Raw genomic sequence first — 11,111 nt, 5'->3', positions numbered from 1 at the left:
TGCCTCATCCACGTTCGATGAAGCGACGACACCCGCGGGAGGAACAAAAGTATCGCCTTCATCGGTGTCTAATTGCATCAGGAAAGTCTCCCAAATCTCGATGAGCTAGTACGCCAGTCAGTAAGCCGGAATATTAGGTGTGGTAGGTGAACTTACTTCCTTCTGTGCTTCTACAGCACTCTCTAAGAAGGTTTCCACGCCTGACTTGAAGTCTTCGACCTTTTCTCTCTCAAAGCGCTCTAGCTCACTGCGCATCAGACGACCCATATCGTCGAAGAGCAGCCTTGCTTGGTGGACCTTGCGTTCGGCATCTGCAACGTCGGCGCTAAGCTGGTTGAGACGGTCTTGCTGTGATCTGCCTTGCCTCAATAGTTTGTCCTGGTTGGTTTTCCGTTTCTGTAGCTCCTGTTCGGCAGAATGCCAGGAATGGTAGGCCTTCTGTCGCTGCTGGAACGCGGTCTTTACAGAGCCTATCAAACGAATGTACTCGTCTATTACGATGCCCATGGTGAGGATGTCCTGTTGGGCTTGGCGCTCGTAAAGCTCTCGAATGCGGATTTGGATATCGGATAGGCTATCAAGCGGACCGGACAGAGATGGTGATAACTCGACAGCAGATAAAGAATGCAGAGAAGCCGAGAAGTCGCCACACGCCTCAGCTAGACCTTTCCGCTGTGTGACTACAGAGTCAGTAGCCTTGAGAAGAGCTTTTAGCTGTGCCTCTAGAGCATCGAGGTAGATTCTGCGGTCGTGGAACCACTGTGGTACTGTTAGTATAGTAAGTAGTCATGAGAATTGTTATACGTACGTCGTCATGTTCAACGAATTTACCACTGCTGCCAGAGAGCATAGAGCCAAACATGCCTTTGCTTTCGCTTATACCGGGATCTTTGCGCTCTTTGTTCTTGATGTCCATGTTGAAGGCTTCGCTTTCGAGGAACAGCTTCAAGTCACTGTCGTGTTGCAACACTGGATGCGCAGCCGCCTTGTTCAGCATACGCTCCAGAGCGGAGCGTCGCGACTCAACAAAATCGGCTTCGAAGCGCCCAACGGCCTGTTTCTCCGGTGGTGGAGGGATAATGACTCCGGGGTTGTTGTTGTGCAGTTGTGTGTATAGCCAGAGGAAGTCACGGTAGCGGCGCGAGACGGTAAATTCGGGGTTGCGGTAGCCCTTGGACGTCGTCTTGGTAGTAACGGAGTACTCTGTGTGCGAGCTCGTGAGGTCACCGACTTTGTGAGGGTCGCCCACCGAAATGGCAAAGGACGGCTTCGCGGCCTGCTCAACGCTGACGCTTGGCTGTGTCTGGCGCTGGGGGGCGGCATTCGAAGGAGCCTGTACTGGAGGCGGTACTCTGGCTCCTTGAGAAGAGCGTAGCTGCGCGTCGTCGTCATCAAGGTCGACCGAATCCATCATGCCGCGCAGCGAAGGCGTGGAGGCGTCGGGGGCGGCCCGAGTGGTGCGCGACGCAGCAGCTTCCTTCTGAGGCGGCGCTGGGGGAGCAACCTCAGGGCCTGTCGACGGCGAGGGAGCACCCAGAGGGCCCAGCGGGTCATCAACAGCCTCAAGCTTGGTCGATTGCAGGCCATATTGTCGCCTTCTGGGGCCGCGTCCTGCGGGCGAGCGCGGGGCGGCGGAGGCGGTAGGGGCAGCATCGGTCGCTGGCTTGGATGAGGTGGTGGAAGATTCGGCGTCCAGGTTGTCGTTCTGCTCTACCTTGTGAGTACTCGGCGCAGGGCTCGACCGTGAGGGCACATCTGGAGGCTTGTCAGCTGTGCGCAGTGTCGTCGGCAGGACAAGAGACACGTACCTCCCCACGGAGAGCTCCCTTCATCTCCAAGGTCCATTGGCGCAATGATTGGGTATGTGTGGGTGTCGTGGTAGTGGAAGTCGCAGGTGCCGTGGGAAGCCTATGGTATGGCCATGGCAGCTATGCATTGGCGCTGGGGTTGGCTACGGCTATGACATACAGGGTCCACTAGTCGCAATCCCCATCACCTCACAACATGTCGCATCATTTCGCCGTCTTTCTTTCTAACAGCCTCTCTGGCGTTTGCATTTATTACAGATTACTACCCAGGCTCACTTTCCCATGTTCACAGGTATAGCCGACTTTGCCGTCTTCCGACCCCAGCCTCATCACCCCCCTCGTCTGGCCTAATCGTTTCCCAAGATGGACGACCCAGCTCTCGACAAAGACCTTGGTGCCCTCAGCGGCAGGCCTAAGGTAGGTCGTGTTCACTATGCTGAGTTAGCACATTCCATATTCCAACCTCTTGGGTGCTTCAAGGTTGCACTTACAGTTACGTGAGACATGTCCGCCGTCCCAGAACCCTTCGCGGATACAAGGCGTAATGGCCATGGAAGTTGTAATGTCAAAGATCAAAGCCACGGCTCCGCCATGAAGCATACCGCCAGCGTTGCACAGCTGCTTAGGTACCGTGAAGCTCATGATGTTGCGCGACTCGTGAGGATTGCTGCTTGTCGGCGCATAGGTTACCGATTCGACCTTGAGTTCTCGCGCAAGGATAGCATCGTGGCCCTATAGATATAGCATTAGAGCAGCGTGATGGACTCAACAAGGTAACATGCATCGTAATCACTGTCGCGTATGGCCTCAAACCATTGCGATACTTTCTGGAATGGCGACAGATCCTCTTCGTCGCCTCCTGCAGCTCCTCTTGCGCCTTCTTTGTTTGCAAATCTACTCATATTCGAGCGTCGTGAATGTAAAGAGACATGACGCTGATGGAGCAGTGTCAATGATGCGAGATGCAGGCGGGACCTCGGTATCTCCAACAGCACTAACTACTTCGAGCCGCGTCATCCGAAAATATGGTACAGATACCAAAAGTTCCATCCCACGCGCGCTGAGCACACCTATCGAAACAACGTCTAGCCATGGACCCGTCCGGACTCTTCCGCCAGCTGCTACGCATGCCCGTAGGCCACCGAACCGCCCTACTCGCGCCTACGCGTCCGAACGCGCGCGCTTTCGCCATGTTCGCACCCCCGCTGTCGCACCCACGCTTCATGTCCCTCCCGCGCATTGTCCAGCCGAGCTTCTGGGCCTCTCTGATACCAACGCCACTCAAGACGCGCTCTGAGAGACCTAGGCGCAAAGAATGGAACCCCGCTACCCCGTACATCATTCTTGGATTGCTCGTTGGCAGCCAGGCTATCCAGATATTATGGTTGAAGCAGGAGAGGACACACAACCTTCGCAAAGCCGAAGCGAAGATTGGGGTATTGAAAGAGGTCATTGAGCGTGTACAGAGAGGGGAAGACGTCTCAGTGGAAGCGGTTTTGGGAACGGGCAATGAGGCTGACGAAAGAGAATGGGCTGAGGGTAAGCCAACACTCTGGAACACGGCATGATTAGAGACAGTCTGGAAGCTGACATGTGATAGTTCTGAAGGATATCCAGGACGAAGAGGCTCTTTTCCAAAGTAAGAAGAGGAGGAAGGCACAGAAAGATGCTGCTATCCAAGAGACTGCCCAAACACCGGATAAGGACCAACAAAAGACACCAAGGACCAAGTTCACGAAACAAGAAGTAGAAAGCGTTGGAGGTGTGAAGTTCTACTGAGCTTGAAAAAGGCTACGTGATATGGAAGTTGATATCGAACGGACATCTAAGCCTCTTGTGCGGACCAGCCGCTCAAGCAGAGAGCTCAAAAAGAATGGGTATCGAACAGCAGTGAAGATCTGGCATCCGTCGCCGCCACCATCACCATCAAACCTCATCACCACTTCGCTCCTCGCCTTCGCCTTCCTCTTCTTCGTTCTCGCCATGCTCTTCGTCAGACTCCTCGTCATCTGTCTCAACCGTGAACCCAGCCTCCAAAAACTTCTTCACAACCTTCGTTCTCTTTGCACGCTTTCCGTTGCCATTGTTGTTCGAGTCTTTGGTGGAGCCCCTAGCCTCGGGGTTGTCGCACAAGAGCGCAAGAGTAAGACCTCCACGCAAGGCATCATCGCACGCCGCCTTCACGTGCTTCAACAGGAAACAGATACGGGCCAAGCGCCTCTCCGCGCTCCCCTCGCTGACATCGGTGAGCTTACCGCGAACCACCTTCTTGTGGTAGACATTGGGGCGAACCCAGCCTCGCGTGTGTACGGCGACGGCCTCGTCGAAGACGTGGTGAGCCGTAGCCTCGATGTCCGCGGGATCGTACACCGCCTGTTTCTCAAAGCGAACGAGCTTGGTCGACTTCTCGCTGTCGCGGACGTCGGAGACGTCGATGATGGAGTCGTAGATACGGCGTACCCAGTACATGCCTAGAAAAAGATCTGATTAGTTCATGTTGGAACAGTAATGAATATGCTGTGACTTACGTCCATACTTTTTGACGCGCTCGACATCTGGTGCTGGACCCTTCTTTGGAACGCGGGCGCGCTTGCGGTATGCTCTAGCGGCTGCGCCGGTCTTGAAGCGCCCGCTGAATGCTGGATAGATGGGCTGTGGATCCGACGGATCAGGCTCAGGAGCGTCGAATTCGATGGGAATAATCTCATATCCATCCTCATCTATCTCGGGCTCCCATGGAATGGGTAAGTAGTTGTCCTCGGTGAGAGCTCCCTCTGGGACCGGAGCACGTGGCTTGGCCGGTTGGAATCCAAAAGAGCGCATCAGATCCTGGTATACGGCGTTCTTCTTCTTCCCGGACAAGGCGGCGATAGCCGCAGCCTGTTGAGCTGGACTGAGTTCTCCAGAGTGAAAGCGTGCACAGAACTCCTCAAAGTTGAACTCGGCATCGGAACTACTGTACTTTGGAGCCTGCGGCTTCTCGTTGCAGGCCTGTGCAGTTTGCTCTTCGATGGTAGATGCGCAGCCTCCATATTGAGTCTGAGTCGAAGCAAGTGTATGTTGTAGAGATAGCTCCGAGTTGGTGTCAGTGAAGTTGGTGTTGTCTTGGTTGCCGGTGAACTCGTTGCTGTCGAACAGGCCGTGGTCAAAGTCCATGTTTCCAATGTCGAAGTCGAGGTTGTTGGTGGATGCTGCTGCAAGTGTAGCGAAGGCATCGTGGATAGCAGCGTGATCGTTGGCGTGGTTGTTGGCCTGTTCGTTGTGACCGAGATCTTGGTGTTGAGCAAAGTCGGCGTCGAACTGGAACCCAGAAAGATCACCCAAGCCGTCGTCTTGTTGATGAAGACCGGAATCAATGGGCTCGATGGGGCTGAAGGCAGGTAGCTCGGGGTTGCCGTCGACAGGCACATCAGGAAGAACAGTCGAAACGTTGCGTCCACCAGCACCTGAATCCAGAGCCTCTGAGCGAGCCGGAGAGTTGGGAGCTTGAGGTGAAGACATGGTAGCTCGAAAGAAGCGGTGCCAGACCGAGTGACGAAGAAGTTTGAGTGTGAGAATATAGAGACGACCAGCGTCAAAAGCAAGGCAAGTTGAAAGAAGAAGAAGAAATTGAGCAAAGATAGAAGTTGGTGAGTAGAAAGTAGGTTGCAAGGAGGAGAAGGACCAGAAGCTGTAGAGATGTTATACTAGCCCTAGACCCGTGGGCTGCTCCGTGTGTATCGTTTTCTCCATTGTCGAGACGTCGGACAATAGTGCGTGATTTTTTCCTGTACAAAGTCCCATTCTGGAGCTCGAAGATGCTTGTAACTTTCATATCACCGTATTGTTTGGTCGGTCTCGGCGAATCACAGCCCGTCGTTCCTATTGTACCACGTGGGAGAGCGACGAGGTCGGGGCGCTAGTCGAGTCCCCTTCACCTTCACTTTTTTGTGAAGAGTCAACAGCCTCTTTCTCGAACAATAGAATGAACAAATATGCGCGCGCCAAAGGCTCACTTTTTGCAATACCAAATCATATACATTAAGATATCAAAATCCTACATTTGCCAGTAGTTGTTCCTGAATCAATAAACTCCTCTGACATCCATGACATGATTTGCAAACCGCTACGTCATTGATGCGCAAACTGAGCAACATCAACTGAGTGCCAGAAAGTGGACCAAGGCGCAAGAAGCTCAAGAGTCTTGAGTCAATGATCCTGCAATAGCAAAAATGGTATAAAACGAAATCCCATCGAAACACGATGGTACCATGAGAAGGAGAAAGTGTAAAAAACCAAATTACGCCTTACAAATCGCTGAACACATGTCCCATCAAGTAGCAGCAAAGCGTTTCAAGGTTCGTGTGTGCCTTTACGAAGATCCGTGGACTTGTGTAGGCGAGATCATGGTTGCAGCCGGCTGAACAGAATTTGGGCCCTGGCTGCCTGTGGCAGTCTGTGGACCATCGTCGCTCTCCACCCTCTTCCTCCATTGCGAAAGTTCATCCACATCGTCGTTGTTATCGTTTTCAGGCATGCGTTCAAAATCAAAGCGGTCGCTCAATCGGTAAGCTTTGTTGGTAGTTTCCCAGTGACTCCTGAGTGCGTCCAACTCAGAAGCGAGATTGTCAAGGGCCATTGAGTTTCGTGTAGCAGAAGATGAAGGGCGGGGTATGGCTTCTGGCGTGCTGGAGCCATCGTTGTGGCTGTACAGAGACTCGGCCGATGCAACGCTATCGTGTGCCCGGTGGCGACTGTGTTCAGGGTGGGCGTTCTCAGCCGGAACCTGGGATTGGCGGCGGTAGTTATCGACCGATGTCTCAAACTGATCGAGGAACATTTGGACGCGGCTCTCAGCTTCGCGTGCACGCTCTTCTGTCTGTGCATACTGTCGGCGAAGCGATTCGAGGTCTGCCTGGAACTGAGCCGCCTGATGCTCGGCCTGCTTCGTGGCATTCGTTGCCGTCTCGGCATCGGCGCGAGCGGAAGCCAGATCGGACTGCAGTTTGGACAACTGGGTCTCGAAACGCGAAACGGTAGCTTCCATGTTCTCCCGCGACTTGTCCAACTCCGAGCGGAGTGCCGTGCGTTCTGCGTCCAATTCGGCGTGATTAGCTTCGTCAGCAGGGCTACGCTTGTCTTGTCTCGCTTGAGTGAGTTCTTCCTCGAGCTTCAGGTTCGCGCTCTTGTAACGATCAAGCTCCTGTTTCATCTTCGAGAGCATCTTCTCTGTACCACGGAGGTACTTGACGGCAGCTTGGTGGTCGTTGTGAAGCGCCTGTAGCTTCTCCTCCCATTCTTTACTGACCTCATGCTCACGCTCCTCAAACATGGAACGCAACTCCTCATGTGCTTTGGTCATAGAATCCACCTGTTGTTCCAGCTCGCGAACGCGGTTGAACTCCGGTGTGCCAAATCTTGAGTTTGGACTGTCTAGTACCCTCGAGCGTCGCGTGTCAACAGGATTCACACCTCTTTCATCAAGAAGATTGCGAAGAGTCTTGAGTTGAACTTCAAACGCATTGCTCTCGAGACGCAGACGTTCGTGTTGTTGGCGAAGCTCGGTACGTTCAGCTTCGGAGAGCTGTACATCTCGCATAGCCTGTTGTAATTGTTTACGGATGGTCAGCCCCTCACGACTAGATTGCTCTTGATAGGCCTCAAGACCGGCGATTCGTTCTTCTGCTCGTCGAAGCTTCTCCGACGCTTGATCAGCTGCTGTCTGGTTCTTGCGGGCCATGGTATTTGCAGCTTCGACTTGCTGTTGCAGCACCACGACGCGCTCATCGGCATTTGCGCCATCGTGCTCGGAACGTTCCGTCATCGTTTGCAGACCAGAGAAAACAGTGGCTCGATGAAGGCGTGCCTCTTCTGCATGGCTCTCCGCTAGCTCCTCCGCATCGCGAAGCTTCTGTGTCGTAGTCTCCAGTTCCAGAACGCGTGCCTCGTATTCGCTACGAAGCTGGCTCAACTTCTGGCGCAGGTTCTCGCTTTGCGTCCGCTCCTCGTTCAGTTTCTTTTCCAACAATGTTGACTTCTCTGTAGATGCAAAAACCGCATCGCGTAGAGATTGAATGACGGAAGACTGAGTTTTCGATTCTTCGGACACCTTAGCAACCCTGGCGCTCAGCTCTTGCTTGTCGATGGCTAGCAGCTTTGATGCCGATTCCGCTTCTGCGGCGCTAGTGGAAACTTCTCTTGCGATACGCTCAGCTTCGTGCAACTCGGCGCGTAAACTCTCTGATTCAGCCGTAGCCTTTTGTCGGGTCGAGTCCAGTTCTTGTACGCGTTTCTGCGCAGCTTCTGCGGTTTCCTCTGCTAGCTGCTTGGCCTTCTTTTCGGCGTCAATCTGACGAGTCAAATGCTCCACCTTGGTAGCCAGGTCGCCCTGAGCAGCCAAGGATGTAGCTAATCGACGACTGATGTCCTGGAGGCGATCGGCGTCAGGTGTACTTGTGCTTCGAGCTCCATCTGGCTGTGGGGTTCCGTTCTGACTACCGCCTCCATGAGCCGCTAACTTGGTTTTTGCGTATATGGCTTCGCTGACGGCTGCATCCCGCTGCCTCTCCACTTCAGCGATCCTCTTTGCAGCATCGTCACCTTGGGCTTTGATTGACGTTTGCACTCGTTCAAGCTCGGTCTTCATATTAAGAAGCGCCTCCAGCAAAGGTCTGTCTTCATCCCGAAACGCGTCGGCCGATCGTTCATCAAATACAGGACTTGTGGAGTTGCCCGAACTGTAACCTGCTCGACGGGCAAGTGCAAGCTCGGAGGCGTACCATGCGTTGCGACTCTTGACGTGCTCAAGTTCTCTGACCAGGTCAGCATTTCTCTGGTCGTTGGCGAGCGATGCGTTCTTCAGGCCTTCGCTGGGTAATTGATCAGCGTCACGGACAAAGCCGCGATGCTGCTGTGTTTCGAAAGACTGCCTCGTTGCCTGGTCTGTACTATCTTGAGAAGCTTGCGCACGGTGAGACTTGGACGTGTTCCGTGAAACGGTGGTGCTAGCGGTGCGCATAGTGTCCATAGACTCCTTCGGGGTACGTTGGCTTACAGCATCCGAAGCCTTCCTTTGCATGTCATTCGTAGACGGGCTGTCGCGGGTCATGGGTGACATGTTGTCTCTATCCACGGCGGATACAGCTCCCGTATCGATAGGTGGGCCGTATCCGCGTTCGTTTTTGGTGGGAGTCTTGCTCCTGGGCTTCGCGGCACCCTGTACGACAACGCCATTCTCACGAGGTTGCGGAGGCTGCTGAAGTGGCGGAGGGCCTGGGGGCCCCTGATTAGCTGCACGAGGCAGCCGTGATCCTGGATTAATACCGTTGCCCATGTTCTCTGGGGCTCTTGTCATTTGGGGGCCGGACATCATGCTCTCGCGCGTTGGAGGGGAGCCGACTTTAGCGGGAGGAACGTTGCTTCTCTCACCACCACTCATCTTCCGCTGGGTGTTCTGCGTTTGTGGTGGAGGAGCACTTTCATTGGGCGGATACCTTATCTTGGATGTGTCCAGTATGTAACTAAGGCTGAGCTCGTTCCTGTCACTGACTGAAGAGCTGGGCTCGCCAGCCAAGACGACGATGTGCTTTCCAAATGCGGTCATGCTATGTCCTGATCGGGCTGACGGGGAGTGGCCCATGTTTTGGAACATGTACCAGCGGCGGGAGGAAATCCGGAATGCGGCAAGGTCGCCCAAATCAACGCCTTCCTGAGTGCGCCCGCCAAAGATGTACATGGTGTCGTTTACGAGGGCGGCAGAATGGCCTTCACGGGCTACGGGAATATAACCAATGCAGTCGAGCTCCGTCCACGCGTTGGAACGTGGCTCATAGGTCCAGACATCGTTGAACCAGGTGATGCCGTCTGTGCCACCGAACCTGAAAACAATCAGTCAATCAAAGTTCGAACAAGGCAAGAAATTGGGATACGTACAGATAGAGCTTGTCGTTCCAAGTCACCACCGAGTGATTGGTGCGGGCTGGTGGGGATCTGCCCTGTGGAGAGGCCTGTTCCTTGGTGTTTGGTAGTAACACTTCCCATCGGCTGGCCGAAGATTGCAATGAATTCAGGTCGAACGCTACTAGATCGTTGAAGAAGAAGCCCTCAACCTGTCCGCCGAAAATGTATATCTTGGAGCCGAGGATGTTTAGGGTGTGTCCGTAGCGACCGGTGGGACGGGGGCCTTGTGGTAGTGCGCGCGACCAGTGTTTTGTAGCTGCGACACGTTAGTCGGAGGTATAGGCCATCCAGGCTTTACGCACATGTGTTGAGGAGATACAGGGTATCGTCCAGGTCATCGTTGTCAGCCAGTTTGGTGTCTCCTCCGAAGACGATGAATGCATTGCCAACGAGCAAACTGGCGTGACCGACGCGGGGACCAGGGCCGTCTCCCGTGGTGGAGATGGGATAGCAGGCCATGCTGCCGTTGCCCATTTCTGTCAGCCACAGATCACCCTTGACCGTCGCGCCGCCCACCAGTCCACCCATGAGGTAGATGGTGCCATCCTTGGAAGCCGTGGCATTGATGGCGGCGCCGTATCGCGGGAACGGATTGCCTGCGGTGAAGTTCAGGCGGCGGGAGGACCAGGGGTAAGGCGAGTCTGGCGAATTGCCGGCAAATCTGGGATTCGTGTTCTGTCGCAGTCAGCACAGGCGCGGCACGAGGAAGTTGCGATGGCGCGTACCTGAATGTTGGTGTCGGCCTTCTCCCGCAGGGCCTTGGGCTCGGGGGTGGGCGCATTTGCAGGATTTTGGAGGGAGCTCAACGAGTTGTTCACACTGGTGCCGGGCGTGGGTGTCTGGGACGGGGGGCCGCCACGGGGCTTCTCGAGTTCGCGTGAGCCAGTGCCATTGACGGCGGGGGGTGGTTGGCCTGGGCCATGCGACGAGGTGATTTCCCGAGTTGCTGGGGGCAGCGTATTCGACTGCTGCTTGCTCTTCTTGCCGAAGAGAAAGGACATGGCGGCGGCGGTGGTGCGAGGGCGGTGGTGCAGGAGCGGCCGGGGCCTATCGCGCACGCATTCGGCCTGGGAGACAGAGACAGAGGGAGGAGAGGCGGAGCGCACGCAGAGGCTGGGCTGGCGAGGGTGAGGTAATTAGACAGAGCAATGGACGGGGCGCGCGCGCATGTCGTACGGCTGGGGAGAGGACAGGACAGCAGAGCGTGGTAGGGATGGGCGGCGGCAGCTTTTGGGGGGCTGTATTATGGCCTGCTGAGGATGCGGAGGCAGACGACGGCGCAGCAGTTCCAAGGGCGACACGTCCGGTAGACACACAAGGAAAGACGACCAGGCGGACAACGGGTTACGGTGGTCGGTCTGCTCT

General features: G+C 54.9%; 6 protein-coding genes across 6 annotated transcripts; 1 reads left to right on the top strand and 5 right to left on the bottom strand.

The window, feature by feature from the left end:
* Positions 1–117: 117 nt before the first annotated feature.
* Positions 118–507, bottom strand: J4E92_005404 (uncharacterized protein; the record flags this gene model as incomplete). Its single annotated transcript, XM_051496786.1, has 2 exons — positions 118–447; positions 499–507. The coding sequence occupies 2 exons, from the start codon at positions 505–507 to the stop codon at positions 118–120; spliced, it is 339 nt and encodes a 112-aa protein (XP_051353506.1).
* Positions 508–688: 181 nt separating this feature from the next.
* On the bottom strand, positions 689–2,006 carry J4E92_005403 (uncharacterized protein; the record flags this gene model as incomplete). Its single annotated transcript, XM_051496785.1, has 2 exons — positions 689–1,736; positions 2,002–2,006. The coding sequence occupies 2 exons, from the start codon at positions 2,004–2,006 to the stop codon at positions 689–691; spliced, it is 1,053 nt and encodes a 350-aa protein (XP_051353505.1).
* An 893-nt stretch (positions 2,007–2,899) lies between these two features.
* J4E92_005402 (uncharacterized protein) lies at positions 2,900–3,587 on the top strand (the record flags this gene model as incomplete). The annotated part of the gene is made up of 2 exons (XM_051496784.1): positions 2,900–3,347; positions 3,409–3,587. 2 exons carry the CDS (start codon positions 2,900–2,902, stop codon positions 3,585–3,587), a joined length of 627 nt encoding a protein of 208 aa, XP_051353504.1.
* Positions 3,588–3,734: 147 nt separating this feature from the next.
* On the bottom strand, positions 3,735–4,277 carry J4E92_005401 (uncharacterized protein; the record flags this gene model as incomplete). Its single annotated transcript, XM_051496783.1, has 2 exons — positions 3,735–4,211; positions 4,269–4,277. 2 exons carry the CDS (start codon positions 4,275–4,277, stop codon positions 3,735–3,737), a joined length of 486 nt encoding a protein of 161 aa, XP_051353503.1.
* An 18-nt stretch (positions 4,278–4,295) lies between these two features.
* On the bottom strand, positions 4,296–5,218 carry J4E92_005400 (uncharacterized protein; the record flags this gene model as incomplete). The annotated part of the gene is made up of 2 exons (XM_051496782.1): positions 4,296–5,178; positions 5,211–5,218. 2 exons carry the CDS (start codon positions 5,216–5,218, stop codon positions 4,296–4,298), a joined length of 891 nt encoding a protein of 296 aa, XP_051353502.1.
* A 941-nt stretch (positions 5,219–6,159) lies between these two features.
* On the bottom strand, positions 6,160–9,827 carry J4E92_005399 (uncharacterized protein; the record flags this gene model as incomplete). The annotated part of the gene is made up of 2 exons (XM_051496781.1): positions 6,160–9,650; positions 9,821–9,827. The coding sequence occupies 2 exons, from the start codon at positions 9,825–9,827 to the stop codon at positions 6,160–6,162; spliced, it is 3,498 nt and encodes a 1,165-aa protein (XP_051353501.1).
* Between the last annotated feature and the right edge of the window lie 1,284 nt (positions 9,828–11,111).

The sequence above is a fragment of the Alternaria infectoria genome (assembly GCF_024043175.1).
Source record: "Alternaria infectoria strain BMP 0036 chromosome Unknown scaffold_7, whole genome shotgun sequence".
In the NCBI taxonomy this organism is placed as follows: Eukaryota; Fungi; Ascomycota; class Dothideomycetes; order Pleosporales; family Pleosporaceae; genus Alternaria; species Alternaria infectoria.
Note: the sequence above shows the minus strand (reverse complement) of the source record. Positions and strands in the feature narration are given on the sequence as shown.